The following is a 17,634-nucleotide window of genomic DNA, read 5'->3' as shown; positions in this document are numbered from 1 at the left end:
TTTTTGTAAATATTCTCTCTTTTCGTTGATTTTGTTTCTTTCCTCCTCTTTCTTATTTTTGCCTCAGTTTGTTTCCTTTCTTTTAGATAACTAGTAAAAAAAGTTTATTGGTCCTTTGTTACAGTTCAGCATGTTTGTATCAACTCTTTAAAAGTAAACCAACATGAGACATTTGTCTGCAAGATGTCTGCTTCCCCCTGGTAGTGGCAGTTTACACACTGGATATTTACATTAGAGCAACCATTAACACAGGCACCATTTTAGCTACAAATATAAAGTGACTGGCTGCCTTGGAAGACTTGTGAATGTTCAGTACTGAAAACTATGGTGTTTTGTTGACAGACTTCTAATTTAACCCTTAAGCGATCTTTAATGCTACAGTTAAAATCTAAGTAACCATGTATTGCAAAGTAGATGCACAATACTTATGCAGCATTATAAAGTTTTGGAAGAAGAATTTTCAGAATTCCCCTTTAAAACAAAATTCTTCAGTTGTATTTTGTTCTTGCCCCTCTCAAATTTTCTGTGGGTGTTTTTTATTTTTGTTAATTTAAAAAAAAATAAATCTGATGATTGCTGCCTGTTGGTAAGATGTGCCCTTTTGGCCAGTCGAATTTGTTTTTGAATTTTGTAAAGCAGTGAATAAAATTACAGAACAAACAAGTAAGAGAAAATACAACTGCTTTCTAAATAGCAGTGAGTAAGCTGCTATTTATGTTGGAATTACCTATTCCTATCAGCAATCTCTAATCTGCAGTGTGCATTCTTGTTGAAAGTTTGGCTGTTTTCTGTGATTTTTTGTGATTATGTGTTGTGTTTTAGTATACTCTCAATGTAACCTGCTAATACTCATTGTCTGACCAGCAACTACAGCAGAGCACCCTCCTTAGTATTACAGATGATAATGCGTCTACTTGAAATACAATTGACTGAACGTGCCCCATGCCAGGCAATATGCACCCTTCAGGTTAATTCTTAAAGATTTGCCATCCTTGCTAGGTAGACCCTGTCACCATAGTTGCAACGACTACTCCGCACAAATGAAGTTTCTGATGGGGAAAAAGGTTCACCCTTTAGCAGTTGTCCCTCTGCAGTTTGATTCAGGGCCCAGTAACACCAGCTGAGCTGTGCTACTGTCAAGCTCCAGGACACAGAAGGTGTTTCAGCTTCAGTGCACCCATCCATTAAACTACTGCTTTAAGGGATTGGCCTGGGTGCTTCTCAGCCATCTTAGTTTTTGTGGGAGAAGATACAGTAGGAAAAAAAACAACCCAAATCCCAAACCTTAAGAAAACTCACTCTAGGGCCTGTTCTGTTTTCACTCCTCCATCCCTGCTCACTTGACTAGTCACCATTATGTTTTTGTTGTTTTCCTGAGTTGAGGTATAATAAGTGTTAAAACCCATACACTTCACAAAGTTCCAATATGACATTTGTGAAACTGGCTAAAGAACTAAATCATGAGGCAAACAGGATCTGTCAATTTTCACAAGAATGGTTGGCAAAACTGTCAGCACGAAAATGCTTTTCTCACTCTCCCCAAAATGCAAGGAGTGGCAGATTCAGACCAGGGATGTTCTGGAGTTTTGGGGGTGTTTTCCATTTTTTAACAGAATTTGCCAACTTGTCTGAAATTGGGACAGCATATTGGAAGGAGAGCAGGAGTACTTTGGGGTAAAGAGAGGATAAAAGGGGAGAAAGCAATATTAAATTTGATCTCAGAATCTCCCCGTGCCATTTTCTCTCTAGGAAGTTGGCAGTTTCCTGGTACTAACACACCATTTCTGCTCTATGGCATGTTATGATAGAGGCATAGCAGAAATGCCAGTGCTGGAAGTGCAGTTCAATGATTTGGTGCAGACAATAGAAAAACACACAGAAGGCTATGACAAAGTATCTACAGTGCTGTGATGTGCTATTTGCCTGCAGTGCTTTTTTTCCTCTTACGCTTTAAAGATCTTCAACACTTGAATTAAAGAGAGAATAAAATTAAATAAAAATCACACTCTTCAAATACATTCCCCAGCCTGTGGCTTCCTTCTGAGGTTTGTGTGGCCTCACCAGTGTCACTGCTGAAAGACAGATTAAAAGTCCTCAGGATCAGTTGGAACTTTGGTCTGTTGTTAGTGTGTGTCCAAAGCTAAACTGTAAGAATGTACCAAAATGACAATATCCCGGGTCCATATTGCACAGTGTTACTGCTGTTTGACCCAACCTGCTTTCTCTAAGTCCAGGAATGTGCCAGGGAGGGGAAGTGCCCTGAGCGTTCAACAAGGAGCTCACCTGTGTTGAGAACATAAGGCAACTTGTTGTAGTCATGCCAGATCTCACATAGCTTTAATGTATATCCCACAGACTGGGATTACCATGTCATCACCATCTGCAAGTAGCCAAAACTTCTTCCCTGATTTTTGAAGGTCAAGTGGGAGTTTTGCCTCATTAAAGGGTGTAAGGGCAAGGCACAATGACCTTAAAGCTGCAGATGATGACAACAAAAACTAACTCACAGCTCATAGCTGTGCCTTAAGAGTGGTTCCTAATTGCAAACTGTAGTTTCATGTCACCATCTTAGTGTTAAAACCTGAACCCCAGAAGCTGGAAGTTGATTGTGTTGAAAACAATAGTTGTGTTTCAAGAGACGGTGGTGATGAACCCCCAGCTCTTTCTGAGCACGGTAAGGAGTCGGTCGTGTGGTCAGATCTTCTCATTGTCGCCTTCGCAAAGAAGAACTTGCACACTTGTTGCTAAGTTGGGGGAAGAAGCTGCCAAGAGTTTTACCTTGCTAATTTTACTTTTTAATAATCCTTTATTTAGCTATCAAAGGATTTTCACCCCAGCATAAGATCACAAGCTTCGAAGAGGCCAAAGGCTTAGATCGAATTAATGAGCGAATGCCTCCGCGCAGAGACGTGCCATCCGATGCCAACCTTAACTCCATCAACAAGGCAATCTCCACAGAGACTAATGGCACGGACAGCAACGGCAGTAATAGCAGCAATATTCAGTGACCACTGTCCGGGAGGGGGGGTTGAGCTGCAGGGCGCGATGGGGTTGCTGCACATCAGCAGTGGGATGTTCTTGCCTCTGATAATAGCTTACTTGCTCTGGGGGCCAGGTGTTGGATTCAGTTTACAAAAATCATCTACGAAGAGATCGTCAACTTTAATTTGGTGGGAGGGGGGTGGGGGAGAGACACCTCCTTTGGATATGCCTTTAAATGCTTGTAGAAAAATGAAAGCTCATGCTGGTATATATTGCAAAGTTAGGGGAATGAACATGTTTTCCTACTGCATTGGGAGAGTCTAGATACATTACTGAAAGGCCTTTTATTCTGTTACTGGACATGAAAACTTTGTTTAATTTCTTACTAACTATTGTACGTTTACAGTTGCAGCACTCAACATCAACAACATCGAAACATTTTTAACAAAATGTACAAACTAAATAAGGACTATTTATTGATAATGTTTTGCTACTCTTGTCAGACAATGGCTATGAAATAAATTAGGCAGTCTTTAAAAATATAGAGAAAAAAAAAAAAAAAAAGAATGTTGGAAATTTGTTTAAAATGCCAAAAAAAAAAAGAGAGAGTGAGAGAGAGAGCGAGAGCGACAGTTTAATTTTGTACAGATTATGCTTACCTCAGGTTTCTTTAGTGTGCTTCAATGCCCTTCTTTAAATATAACACTTATCTTACTAATTTGGCAGCAATTATCCTTTTCTTTGTTTTAAAAAAAACTGGAATAATAACATTTATCTTTTTTTGCTGTTTATATTTAGGGGGGTTTGGTTTGGGAGGTTTTCTGGGATTTTTTTTTGGTAAATCAAGTCTTGGTTGTGGCTTGCTGAATTTAAATATTTATGAGTGGTGCATTTTTAAGTATAGTGAACAAGACACCATATTAAGTGCAGTGAAAAGCATCTATATTCTGTAAAAATCTGCCTATGCATGTTTTTTAAGAAAAAATGGCTGTATAGGCCTGTATGGGACTGTAATGCGCTTAGTGGTCTGACTTATACTGGAAATGTATGTATACTGGCGTACTTTATATTCTCTAAAAAAATGCTTAATGCCTTTGAAATTTTGTAATCAAAAAAAAGCTTTGAAAAATCTAAGGGGGAGAGTATTCTTAAAGTTTTTAACATAAGCTTGTCAGTGCACATATAGATGGGTAGCATGTTTAGCAAACCTTGTGAAATTTAAATAAGTTCGTAGTTACATGTGAAATTCTAAATGCATGATAACTGTTAATGTCATAATGGTTTAGTCATTTTGTTCTGTTTTGTCATGTGCCACAAAATGTGTAATTTTTTCACTTTTTTCCCTTTGTATATCAGTTACGGGTTTCAACTGGTTCATTCTCAAAAAAAAAAGGAAACAAAACAAAACAGTCCATTGATATTTTTTAACAATTGTATAAGTGCCCAAGTAATTCACTACAGCCTACAGCCTTGCCTTTGTAATTTGACTTCGAAATGTTGGCAATCAAAGCATGCACTTGTAACAATGAAAGAAGCATTTTATATTACTACTCAATAAAAATGTGCATGAACTTAAGCATTCTTCCCTTTCTTGCTGTCGTAGTCACAGAAGCGTGTGGGCACCATGCCCGTGCGTGCTTCTTGTTCTCTTTTGCTTTGGACAGGAGAAGACCATCAGTGTAAGAGAAGGATGACTTGTTTCACATCTCAAGGTCAGTTCTTTACTAAGAAAGAAGTTCACTTATTACCCAGCTGTTTAGGCTACTTACTGTGTGCAGACTTCCCCCAAGTTCTGGTTAGGAAGTTGGATTTTCACTAAAACAAACAGGATGTAACACACAAGTAGAGTGCAAAGAAAACGTGTGCCCCTCTGTGTGCTTTCCCCTAATCTGGAGTGTTTGAAAAGGTCAACTAGTGTAATTTGTGATGTACCTTTAAGGAAAAAAAAAATCAACAATTTTGGATTTCAAGTGCTTTCCCTTTTAGTCAGAGGTGAACTGTCAAAGCTCTGCTTTCTCGTTTTCTCATTAACTGTGCTCAGCATCCCTGCACAGTCCATCATCCTGTGAAGAACTGATGGACGATGCCCAATGGTGTGATGATGTGGGGATTGCTTTAGTCCTCCTTTCAGGTACCATTATTAAATATAAGTTTTTCCCATTTTAGCTCTTGCTAATTTTGGCAAAGTATGACAGGTGGCAAAAATAAAGAGTATTCATAATATCTGGGACTAGGAAGCTGGATCAATTTCAGAATTAATTTTTCCTTTCAGATTGTGTAGAGATATAGCACAGGGGAGAAACATGTAGAGTCTTAACTGTTCATCTGGTTGGTGGAGCTGTTCATCTGATTTATGGGCATGGTCTCTGCGAAAAGGAAGGGTGGAAGTTTGCGTGCCTGCTTTCCTTGCCCGTTCAGTCCTGTGTACGTGCTCCTAAACAGCCGTAGGTTACCTCAGGTAAGTTTTCCTGTGGAGACGTCTGAGCCAGCGCTCGGCAGGCGCCCTGTGCACCGCAGAGCAGCACTCTGGGCAGTGCAGCAGTGTGTGCTGTCTGCTTTCATTTGAGTTGGGCCCTGGCAGTAGCACAAACCAATCTGACAGTAAGAAAGGAGTTTTTCCACTCAGCAGTGACAGTGTGGCATTGGAATCTCAGTTGATAGATTGAACCCAAAATATCCATGCTACAAATCAGGGGTGGGTTTTATAAATGCCTGCTGTAATTGCTGAAGAGCTTATGGATAAGCAAGGCAGGCTATGATGAGTAATCCATTAGGGAATGTACAAAGTGTCTAGTCACAAAGGAGATTTTTGAACTTTTTATAGCTCAGAAGAATGAAAAATACTCTAAACATGCAAAGTAGCAATGTGAACTGGGTGTCCAGGTAAGATGGCCTGGCTCTCTTGGAGTAAGCCCCGCCGTCCTACCGTGGGGCAGTTCCTGGTGCCAAGGGATAGTTTGAGCTATACTCAAATGTTGCTAAAAGGATAAAAAAAATTTCCAAGGGTTGTCTCTTTTCAGGTTATCCAATCTCTTCTAAGTGTCCTTCCTTCTTCCTGGAGCAGAAGAAGCTATAGTTGAATTGAAAGTAAACCCTGGTGCCACTGAAGGCTGAGTTTTGGACTTCATGGCCTCAGTCAGTGATGTGTCATACACTGGACTGTATCTCCCAGTACAGGTTTCTTCCTTCTTACCAGATATGCTGCCTTAATGCCAAATGTCTCATTGATGCCCACATCAGGATTTACTGTATTTTTTTAAACTAATCGCACTGTGTGAGATAGTATGTTGGATACATGTATTGTATGTTACGCACTATCATAAGTTTTCAACAGCTATTAAGTATAAAGTGTATTACCTCTTAGTGTACATTGTCCAGGGTATCCCCCAGAATTTCAGTAGGTTTAACCCTGCTTAAGCTTGTGACAGTATTGTCCACTGTCAGGCATGGATATAAATTCTTCAAGCATTTTCCTAGAATCACAGACTATTCTGAGTTGGAGGGGACCTACAAGAATCATCGAGTCCAACTCTTAAGTCAATGGCCCACACAGGGGATTGAACCCATGACCTTGGCATTATTACAACCAAGTTTTAACCAACTGAGCTGATCTCACAGCCCTTTTTATTGCCAGAGGAGGAGCTTCTAGAGAATTATGGGTATAATTTGGATTTCTCCTGAGAATGTGGCCAGCAAAATTGAAACAGAAAACAGGGCTAAAAGCAGTCACCAAAAAATGGTGCTTGTGAGTACAGTCCTGATCTCTCCATCCTCTCTAGCATTAGTTTTTAGTGAAGTGGCATTCAGAATGTAAAAAAAAAATTAAAATTCAGGGATACTTTCTAGGTTCAAACTGAAATTACAATTTTAGTCCTTAGAAATTGGTTTCCCTTCCTTTTTTTCCAAGATACTGTTGCTCAGATTAGTCAGATCCATGAATCTTCCCACTTCTTTCACAAAAAGAGGGATGTGAGAATCAGCTACTCCAAATGTTAAAAAACCACAAGCACCAAAACAACCATTTGGAAAATAGTTTGCTTTCTTAGTTGCTTTTGGAATGATGTTCGATCCCCCTCAAAATGGCCATTTTGGGCATGCCAAAGGATGAACTTTCTTGTTCTTCCATGATTTAGGAAAAAATATATCTACATTCACATGTTTTCATATGTAAATTTTCATAGTTGCAGCCACCTTCATGTGAGTTAGGAAAAGTTGTTGGAGCTAGGGGTTGGGTTTTGAGTCTTGCTGAGCTAACTTTGCAGTGTCGAGCCTGGTAAGCATTATAAAATACATATTTTGTGAGGCTCTGGGTTTTTTTACATTTTTTAAATAACTTGAGAGCAGTTTCAGTTTTACATGTGACACCAGGTTTCATCAAGCTGACAGATAGCTGTGTGCTCTGGGCTGTATTCTGCCACAGCACATGATTGCAAAGGGAAGGGGCTGCCTTGGCTCTGTCATTCCTGTTAAAAGCTTGTTTTTGGTAAAGTAACTTGGCAAAGAATGTGCTAAAGGACTGATTTTGCTGCTAGTGGGAAGCCTGCAGGCACGGTGACAGACGTGACGGCGTCTCCTCCTTTGTGGAGTCCCACTAGTAGCCATCACAAGTTGCTCTGGGGTTCCCCAAGGCTCCCTCTCCCTTTTAGCCAGAGCCTGGTGTGGTCGCTTGCTGGAGGTTGGATCTGGGCACCGAGTTAGTCAATTCTTACAGCAGCAAGACTTGAGGGAGAGGTGATTGTTTTATATTTTAGCTATTACATTCCTGAGGCAATTGATGTAGACAGCCATGCTATGATTGAGCAAGCCTATTTCTTTCAACATTGGGTATTAAATAATATATTTTGCTTTAAATGAGCAGTTGAACACTGACCTGGACTAATTTCCCTGTGTTTTATGCCAGAGAAGCCTGTTATGTTACAGAATCGAGACTCACTGAGGCCAGCAGGCACCACTGAGATTGGCTCCTCCACCCCAGCAGCTCCTGCAGGATCAGCTGGAGCAGGTTGCTTGGGGCCATGTGCAGTCAGGTTTGGAGTATGAAGACTCAGCAAGCTCTTTGGGAAACCTGTACCAGTGCTTGACAGCTCTTACAGTAAAAAAGATTTTTTTCTTGCTTTTCAAAATCTGCTGTATTTCACTTTGTGCCTAATGCCTCTTGTCCTGCTGCCAGGCCTCACCAAGAAGAGCCTGGCTTCTTCCTTTTTGCATCCCCTCATCAAGTATTTATGTGCCTTTTCTCCAAGCTGAACAGTCCCAACTATCCATCTCTCCTCATAGGTCAGATATTCCAGTCCCTTAATCACCTTCCTGGTCCTTTGCTGAACTCACTCTAAGTCCATGTCTGTCTTTGTCCTAGGGAGCCCAGACCTGGACACTGCTCTCCAGCTGTGTCTCACAAGTGCTGAGCAGAGGGAGGGAAAAGTTAAATTACTTGCCCTGGTTTCCTGTATGTGCCTTTAAGACATTTCTGGCATTGTAAGTCAAAGAGATGGGAGGAATAATACATAAGTGGAAGAAGCAGAAATATGTTGCAAGTGCAGAGCTGAGATACAGATCCAAAAAAGTAAGAGAAAATTAATGCATCACCAGATTGAAAGGCCAGTGAAAGACTGGAATAATATTTGTTGCCAAATTTGGTAGTAAATTTGACTGCCAAATAATTCAGGCAAGTATCAACTACAAAAGCAAGGACCTGCTTCACTCAGTTCTGTACTGTGTCCCACCTCCTGCTTCATCTTCAGAAGGTAAAGAAGTCAAAAAAATCTGACCAGTTTTGTGCAGAGGGAAATAGTCCCTTCCTGCATTCAGCAGGCAAGTGGGTGAAACCTCAAAGCATATTTTTTATATAAAGTCATTATTGTAGTGCAGATCTGCACATTATCAGGATATCACATAAATAAGAGATCTTGTGCCTCCCTGGGGAGCGAGAAGTAACCTGAGGAGGAGGTTGCCTGAGGAGAAGGTAATTTGTTTATCTGTCACTTGGTGCTTTATTGGTTTCAGTACATATTAAATAATCTTTGCACTCAGATTGCATTTTACTAAAATGAGAAGAAAGCACACACTGAAGGGAATGTGGGGCTGACACTGTGGCTGACTAGAACAAGGCTGCAGAGCTGATGGGCTGAGGAAGCCCTGCAGCCATGGACCAGGGTGCCAGAGAAAGGAAAGGAATGAGGAATGGAGCTGGCAGGAGAGACTGGGGTGTTTATTTGATTCCTTTCTCAAGGTAGACAGGAGAAGAGATGGTGGTAGCAGTGCTGCACTGCAAGTCTGAGATGATGTGGTACAGAAACTGAACAGAAACTGTACAGAAAGCTTCAAGTCTTTGGGACACCATGACAGAAAGTAAGCTGATAAAATTCACCTTAGACTGGATGTGTGATTAAAAATTATGGTAGAGTTCAGGCTGTGAGCTGAAGGCAGTCATGCATAAAAGGAGAGCGGGCAATGGCATGGGCAATAAAGTTTTGGAAGGCAGACCTGGGACAAGGAGCTGGCTGGGACTCAACAGCCCTGACAGAGTAAGGAGCTCAGATTGCAGGATTGAGTGCTGTATTACATGCTGAAGAGTTGAATCAGTTCAGCTTAAATGCAAGGATACCTGTTACTAAGGGGTTTGGACCTGACACAAGGGAGTTGCCATGAAGTCAGCTGGGATGACTGGCCAAAGCCTGGGCTCTCAGCAGGATAAGAGAGCAGGAATTACGAGGACCTTAAATCTCAACTAGCCTTGCAAGGTAGAGCTTGCAGCTAGCTAGGCAATGGATATCTCAAACAGAGAGAAATAAAAAGCTCATAAGGAATGGAAAAATGACCTGTTAACCAAGTAAGTTGAGGATGGCCAGTGGAGTCTAGGAATACAGTAAAAACCAACATGAATCCAGCTAAGTTATCTTTGCTCACCATGGTCAAAAAGCAGCAGAAAACTTTTCCAGACACTTGAATAGGAAAAGCAAGGTTAAATAAGTGGGAAATGATGCAATGAGGATAAGGGAGAGGTTTAAAGTATTGGCTGAAGGACTGTGGAAGAAAAGCCAAGAATGAGATTTAGAGTATGGAAAAAAGAACTACAGGAGTCGAGACAGAAGCAAATTAAGAGTTTGAAGCACTTATTCCAGGAAAATGCAATAGTTTCTTTCCAAGTCACAATAGAAAATACCACATTTGCTTACTTGTCAAATAGCAATGTTCTTTAATAGCTCTCTGAATGAGTGGTATATTTTGAAAATATACTTGGAGAATATGTAAGTACAGAAGTATATATAAATAAGGAGTAACCATGAGGCCATTGTTCTGAGCATAATCATACGCAAAGCTTTAAATCTTGAAGGAACTACTGACCAAAATGTGCATGACAGGGGCTGTTTGCTACAGCTGTGACAAACAGAAATAAGTTACGAATGTTGGGAACGTGTACATGAAAGGTAAAGTGCAATGGAACCAGATAAAGGGAAGATCACAGCTGTCAATGTTGGGAGAGGAAGTTCTGGATGGTGAAAAGGTTCCTCAAATGTACCAGATAGAAATTTAGCAAAGCAAGAAATGTTGTTTCACACTTCTCTTTTGCATCTGTTTCTGTCCACCTTCACCAACCTTCCATGGAAAACTAGGATTACTGGGACGGATCATGATTACTAGGGGGGATTGCTGCTGGAGAGAGCACTTTCCATGTTTCTCTTCCTGTTCTTTATTTTCTTCCTCTTTTGTCCCTGGTCCTTTTCTCTCCCTTGTTCACAGCCAGTGTTTTGCTGCTGGTTCTTTTTCCCAGATGCCCTAGGACTCTGCCAGCTGCTTGCTGGGCAGGGAAACACCAGCCAGCCCTGGTTTGCAGCACCCATCTTCATACATGGTGAAGACACGGAGCAGCAGTCCCCAAAGCAGCCTGGCTGCACCAGCATCACAGCTCCTTATGACCTCAGGAGAGTCCTTGCCTCAGTTCCCTATGCAGCTGCTGCTGTACTGAACCTTGCTGAGGAGCTGGTGGGGAAAACAAGCAGAGGGATCAGATAGAGAAGGGGAGCTTCAGATCTTTTCTGCCTCAGTGGGGGCTATTCTAGTTACAGTGGAGAAAGAAATATTTGTTAGTTTTGTCTTCACTATCTTCCAGCAAATTTTCTCTTGGCCCCTTCACCCCTACAGCTTTTTCTTAAAAGGAGTGATTCATGCATGTGCTTACATATGGAAATAGATTTGCAAGACTTGCCAAACAACGCACCTCCTAAAAGCACAGCTGGGTGCTGACATGGCAGTGTTTCCCTCAGTCCAGAAAGTTAAATCCAGAAGTAACCTCCCATCTCCAAGAGCTCCATGACTCATGTAAGCTCCGGAGGGGGTGCAGGGATTCCCATCCCCAGAAAGCCCCACTGCTGCTGCTGTCAGGGGACTCAGGGAGGGCTCAGCTGCCAGGGAAGCATCTCCTGTCAAAGCCTACTCCAGGAGATGCCATCCAGCCCACCAAGTCAGAGCAAATTGCTTCTGTGGGACCTAAGAGTTTTACGCCCCAAGGGGTATAAAAGCAGGCATGCCCTGGCCCAGGCTCTCTGGGGATGTGTGTCTCAGCTTCCTGAAAGGGAATAGGGAGAATGATGTCAGTACTTGTGGTCCTGATTCACCCAGCTTCCCAGCCACAGCTCCCACTGTGGCTAGGCTGGCAGCTCCTAAATTATGTGTCTTCTGCTAAACCTGGAAGCCATCATGTGGCTTGTCTGAAACTCAAAGGGTTCATCCTTGTGAATGAGTATCTCTGGGGTGGTCTTCTATAATGAGTGAAAATATGTTCTATGACATCTAGTGAAAGGTGTCCCTGCCCACAGCAGGGGGGTCGGAACTAGACGATCTTTGAGGTCTCTATGATTCTATGATCTACAGTGAATTATTCTATTAAGATATAAATAGCCTTTAATATAAAGGTCTCTGTGCAGTACCTATGGAGCACACAGTTATTCCGCACTGCCTGGAATCTCTTGCTGGTTCAGTCTTTGGCATCTTTGCTCCTGTGCTAATCCTAGAGCATGAAGATTTAAGTAAAACTATGGAACTAATTTTTCCTCCTTACGGATTGTGCTTTTATTGTTGTTTTTAAACAGAGTTAACCCAAGTTAACTTTTGTATTTAGTGCATCAAAACTACTCCTAGCTGCTCACGCGTCATCAGGAGTGTGAATGTAGCATCAGCACAGGCTCTGCCTTCAAGGAGATATATGGATAGAAATAGATACATATATATGTATGTTAACTAGCACAGGTGTTTGGGGGAGAGAATGTGATCTTTTTTCAGCATTTGATTGCCTTGTTATCACACAGGCATCAAGAGACAGGATATAGAAGTGGGGCATTGCCATGTCTGCCTTTCCTGCCCCTCCCCTTGTATCCGCATGTCTAATCTGGCCCTTCATCTGGGTTGATTCACTGCCCTTATCTAGAAAGACTGAGGGACTTTCTACCCACTCCCTGGGAAAGCTGAAGCAGAGAGGTGACCCAGTGATGGCTTAAAGTCTCTCAGCCTGTGTGCAATAGCACCATCACCAAGAGCACTTGCAGCCCCTTCCTGCTGCTGGCACCAGTGGGTGCAAACCCCACAGCACGAGATCCAAGGGGACTGGGACAGATAACTGCAGCTCACTAAGCCAAAATTTCTCAAGAATCAGAGCACAACCCAGCAAGCAGCACTTTTAAGCTGAAAAGTGTATGTCTGGGTAATGTTATTTTTCTTACTGTTCCTGGCATGGCAGCCGTGCTTGGAGCACACCGCACGTATTTGCAGGAAACCCAAACCTGCAGGAGTTCGCCAGGGTCACTCAGTCAGCATCACATCAGGACTGATGAGAGCACATCAGGATGATGAGAGCACCTGTTAGGATGAAAATACTCTATGCAGTTCAGCAAACTTTGCCAGCGCCAAAGGAGAAGAAAGTGATATGGCATGGAGCAGCAGGACAAAAGGATATCTGGGCTACTTAGAGCTGGAAGGGAGTTTTAGGTAATATTATTAACTGTGTAATGTTTTTTTAGTGAAGTTTCTGGAGGAAAATCTTTGTATCTAATGGAATAATTGTCATTATTTCCTGGCTCTGAAATATTTCCAGTCTCCTGCAGTTATCACATGTACTGGAGAGGTCTCAGGGATTGCCTTTTTGCAAGGGCATTGAAAGGCCAAGGCTCAGGGAATGGAAGGAAATAAGAGAGGAATGAGAAAAAGTATCATTTTAATAGCAGAACATGCATTTTTTCCAAAATGCCTTTTTTTATTATCAGAAAGATTAATTAAGGATAAAAACCCCTGAAATGTGGATCATTTGAAAGAGATCAGCTGGGAATGAAGCTTTAGCAAAATTGTCAAAAGACTAAACACATCATTTATCTCAGCAACACAGCTGAGGTGCAACAAAAAATGCATTCTGCTGAGCACTGAAAATTAAATTGAGTTATGCTTGTGTGAGCATTTGTACATCGTTGGAATAAAATCCTCGGGGTTTGTAATTGGCTTGGGTACTAAACTCCAGGATGGCTGTTGCAGGACAGACTTGCCTGGTGTGATCAGTGGATCGCAGTGAATACTCCCATAACAGCTGCTGGGAACTGGGCTATGTGATGGCTTGAAAATCACCGTCCCTGGAAGGGTTCAAAAGCCATGTGGACATGGCTTAGTGGTGAACTCGGTGGTCTGGGTTAGCAGTTGGACTCGATCTTAGAGGTCTTTTCCAACTTCAGTGATTTCTGCTGGTCCCCCAAAATTCCAGGCCTTCAGTGAGGACCTTGTGTGGCATGGTTTGGTGGCTGTGCAGCTGCCTCATGCATTCCGCAGCCCTCTCCCCTTTCCTCCCTGCAAAGCTGCAGTTTTGCAACAAAGGCTTGCAAGGTACCTCCTTCTGGACACCCTTCCTGAAATGAATTGCTGGGAAGAAAGAAGAAACAGTAATTCCTTTCTACTCTTTTAATGCCCGACAATTCATTCATACCTCCAGCAAAAAGAAAGGCCAAAGTATTTCTGGTCCCTGCCCTTAGCCCTGTTCCATGGCGAGCAGCAGCACGGCCCCCAGCAAGGAGCTCGTGGTTTCCTCTCCCTCTGCCATGCAAGATTTGGAGCATAAGGGCCCGTGAATCCCTAAGTTTAAGCAAAACCCGTTGCCATGGTGACAGTGGGACTCTCTAAATACAGCCTGTGATGCCCAAAATCGCGTGGGTGGTAACTGCTGAGGTGTGTGCACGGTTCCTGCCGACACTAGAAACCTGCTGATGGGGCTCACCAGGGGAGAAGGCGTTTGAACCCCCTGAACTGCTGGTGGTGGTGGTAATTACGAGTTGCTGATTTTTATCTTCCGCAGCGCCCTGTGTGCTCTCCAGGATGTGCAGGCTGCCTCTGGGACTCTGTGCTGTGACTGATAAGAGGCTGGAGTGGATTTATCTTACAAGCTCAGGGAGGGAATTGCAGCGTTTTCACTCCTTGACATAGCAGGGTTCCTTGCTTAAAGCAACACAGCAATTCGTATGCTTATCTGTGCAGGGCTGCTGGGAGGGAGGGCGAGATTACACCTGATACAATTATCAGTCTTGTAATTACATGCAAGAGCCCCAGACACCCTCTTGGGTTTGCAGTACAAATCTAGTCAGGCATTGGGAGTATTACAGGCTGTGTTTGACAGACATTTTCCTGCCCCTCTCAGCGAGAACTGTGGTGTGAAATGCAGCAAAGTATGTGAAGCTGAAGGGCTGGTTGTGCACGTGTCCATCAGCCTCTGCAAGGCAGCATCCCTCTAAGGAGAGCAGGAGGTCGACATGGTTGCATCCCAGTGATGCTTGCCTCTCCCAATATTGGAGACAGTGTTTGCTTACAGAAGGTGAGAGCTTTTCTGTGCTATCTGCCCATCTGCCCAGCTTTCACGCTGAGCTAGGGCTTGTTGGAGCAGTAAGACTTGAGTCCACAGTGGCCCCAGCTCTCTACAGCAGCCTGGGTGTTTTCTGCTCTGACCCTGTCTGTGCTATGCCAGGGAGAGCCTCATGAGGACCAGGCACTCACTCTGCCCCATTGCTCAGCTCCAGCACTCCCAAAAGGACAATGAGAATTAGAAAAATAACTAAAACCTTTTGTTTCTAGTGCTGCAAATCATAGGGGAAAAAATATTTAACAAAATATAGAAAAACATTGCTCTGAGCTAGTTGGTGAGACCCCTCTCAGTGTGGGCAGTGTCTGGGCTCACTCCTCAGCTGATTTCAGTGCTCATCTCCCCACAGTGTGCAGCAGGATAGGACAGGCCAGCTTCCACTGACAGAAAGCTCTGAGCTCCCCTCAGATGTTGGAGTCAGCAAGGCAGCTCAGCAGAAGCCACACACTCATCTTTCCAAGCTGTGGGATGAGATGGAGCTGGAGCATATATGGAGGGGATGCAAGGTGAGGGTTCCCGCTGGCCTCCCAGCAGGAGGAGAAGGGAATACAGCAGAGGTCACAGCTCCTACGAGTTGTCTCCCAGAACTTCACAGCCTCTTGGAGCAGCCAAAACCTTCCTAATACAGATTTCTTGAAAAATTACAAATAGCTCATACTTGATGAGGTGTGGAGAGAAAAAAGGGCAAGCAGTGAGAAATATGCTGCAAAACTTGCAGAAGCCATTGCAGCTAATATGTAACAATGCTAGAAGCAGAGAGGAAGGGAGGAAGAGTGTGGGGCAGCTCAGCAATGGACAGCTACTTTCTATAAAAGCAGGAATGGAAAGGAGGAAAGGACACACAAGTTTTCAGATGAAAAAGCATGTATACATAGAGAGAGGCCAGTGACAGGAATTATTCAGGTGGTCTAAGGCCATTGGTGACAGCCTCCCGTGGCAGGCTGCCCCTATGCAGAATCGACAGCTTGTGTGCTGAATCTGGTCTCCAGGTTGGTCCAAGGCACTTGGCTAAGCATAGGGTACATAGGGCTGGGGCTGAGCCATAGCTGGTAGCATCCATGGGGGCAGTGAAGAGTTTGGTAAGAACCAGGGAGGGAGCCTGGAGGATGGGAATCACACATCACCCTCGTTTCCATTGCACAATGGAGGCGAGGAGGTGTCTTTTGGAGCTTGGAGGTGGTTGTACTTTTTAAATACTGAGTGAAATGTGAAAAATAAAATCGCTCCTGGTCCTACACCCTCAGAATGATTTAAGTTGGTATTTAATCCCGCTTGTGTTTCCCTGCCCACCGTGTTCTGGTTTTTCTCTACACTTTGGTAAGCAGTGGGAAAGCAGCACACTGCTAATTACAACCTGAGGGTGTTAGGACATAGAACTGGGGAGGGAGGTGAAGAGAAATAAATAAAGAATTGAAATGTCCCATTGTCACCTGCAAATAGGGGTCCTGCTCTTTGCAAAGCCAACCAAAGTGTTTCCAGGGAGATTGCAAGTTATTTGTAGCAATTTTTTGAAGTCTGGCTGACTCCTGGTTTGACTGGTGGCAACATTTGGTCTCCGCCATTTGTATTGCTGAGACAAGCTAAAATGTGTCAACACCAAGGGTCTTACTGCTGTTCTTTGTTGGGGACATCTGCATGGCCAAGGTGTGTATTTGCCCCAGCCCTGGAAGGACAGAAGATGGTTTTAGGGGCTGGCACTGGTTGCAGGACAGGACAGGTGGGTGCTGCTGTGATGCCCAGGGCAGCACAGTGTGGTGATTTGTGTGTACTGGCAGGGAGAGATGTTTGCTTTCGTGACCACTGTACCTTAAGAGCTTGTGTTTAAACTTCCAGGCTGTCTGCCTGCATTCACATCCTGTTGGGCTGCCCAGTTGTATCCTTCATTGAAAACTAATGTGAAGGCATCTGGGTTGCCTCTGGGTGAGGATGCAAGCCTTGATAACAGGAGTGTGAGGAAGGAGGGAGGGAGCAGTGGTGGACACATCCATCATCAGGATGTTCCTGTTGCTTCCTCCCCGTGCACCCCTGGCATCTTGGCTTGTAGGACTGGGAAGAGAAAGATGTTAATGGATACAGGGAGGGACTGGTTCTGCCTGCTTGGTTCCCACTGCCAGTCCATTAATTAATAAAGATTTCTGGCACCCTATCAGATCCATTATTTCACTCAGTTTAGGCTCCCTGCAGCAAGTCATCCATGACAGTTTTTATTCATGTTTCTTTTTGGTTGAAGGTCCCTCAGCAGGCTGCCTCAGCCCAATGAACAAATAGGCAAACTGTTCTCAAAATGGGAGTCACTAGTGCTCTGCTCAATGCCCTGCCTTGCCACTTTGACTGAGCTCTGCATCATCTCCTTGAGCCCATCGCCTTGGCATGGTTCAGAGCAGTAGTGCAGTGGACAGCTGCTGGCAGGATTTTTCCTCCTGGGGTGGATTTTTTTTCCTTTGTTTCAGGCTTTGTGGGAGCTTGCGGGGCTTTGGGTTGATTTGGATTTTTGATAGCGTAAAGAGCAGGAAATGGTTTCAAATGAAAGCAAAGCTTTGCAGTGTGGCACTTCAAGCAGAAGCAGATGGCCCAGCAAACCCTGCAGTGGCAGGGCAGCCTCTTGGGGGACAAATTAGGAAAAAGTCCCTAGAGGCAGGGAAGGTATCCATCCTTGATATGCTCCTCCTGCAAGCTCCCCTGTTTTTCCTCAGGAACCCCTGCTAGGCAGACTAGCTGTCAGTCTGTCAGACCCACTGTGGTTCTGCTTCCAGCCCCTGTGCAGCTCT

General features: G+C 43.6%; 1 protein-coding gene across 2 annotated transcripts in view; it reads left to right on the top strand.

Moving 5' to 3' along the window:
- The window catches only part of PPP3CA (protein phosphatase 3 catalytic subunit alpha), a 184,662-nt gene extending 180,104 nt beyond the window's left edge, over positions 1–4,558 (top strand). For both annotated transcript variants that reach the window (XM_071555919.1, XM_071555920.1), the window contains one exon: positions 2,815–4,558. In XM_071555919.1, the coding sequence (XP_071412020.1) occupies positions 2,815–3,008 (194 nt within the window). In that variant the 3' untranslated portion in view covers positions 3,009–4,558. The remainder of the gene's footprint in view (positions 1–2,814) is intronic.
- The last annotated feature ends 13,076 nt before the right edge of the window (positions 4,559–17,634 follow it).

The sequence above is a fragment of the Pithys albifrons genome, chromosome 5 (genome assembly GCF_047495875.1).
Source record: "Pithys albifrons albifrons isolate INPA30051 chromosome 5, PitAlb_v1, whole genome shotgun sequence".
Taxonomy (NCBI): Eukaryota; Metazoa; Chordata; class Aves; order Passeriformes; family Thamnophilidae; genus Pithys; species Pithys albifrons.
This window is presented reverse-complemented; position numbering and strand designations above follow the sequence as displayed.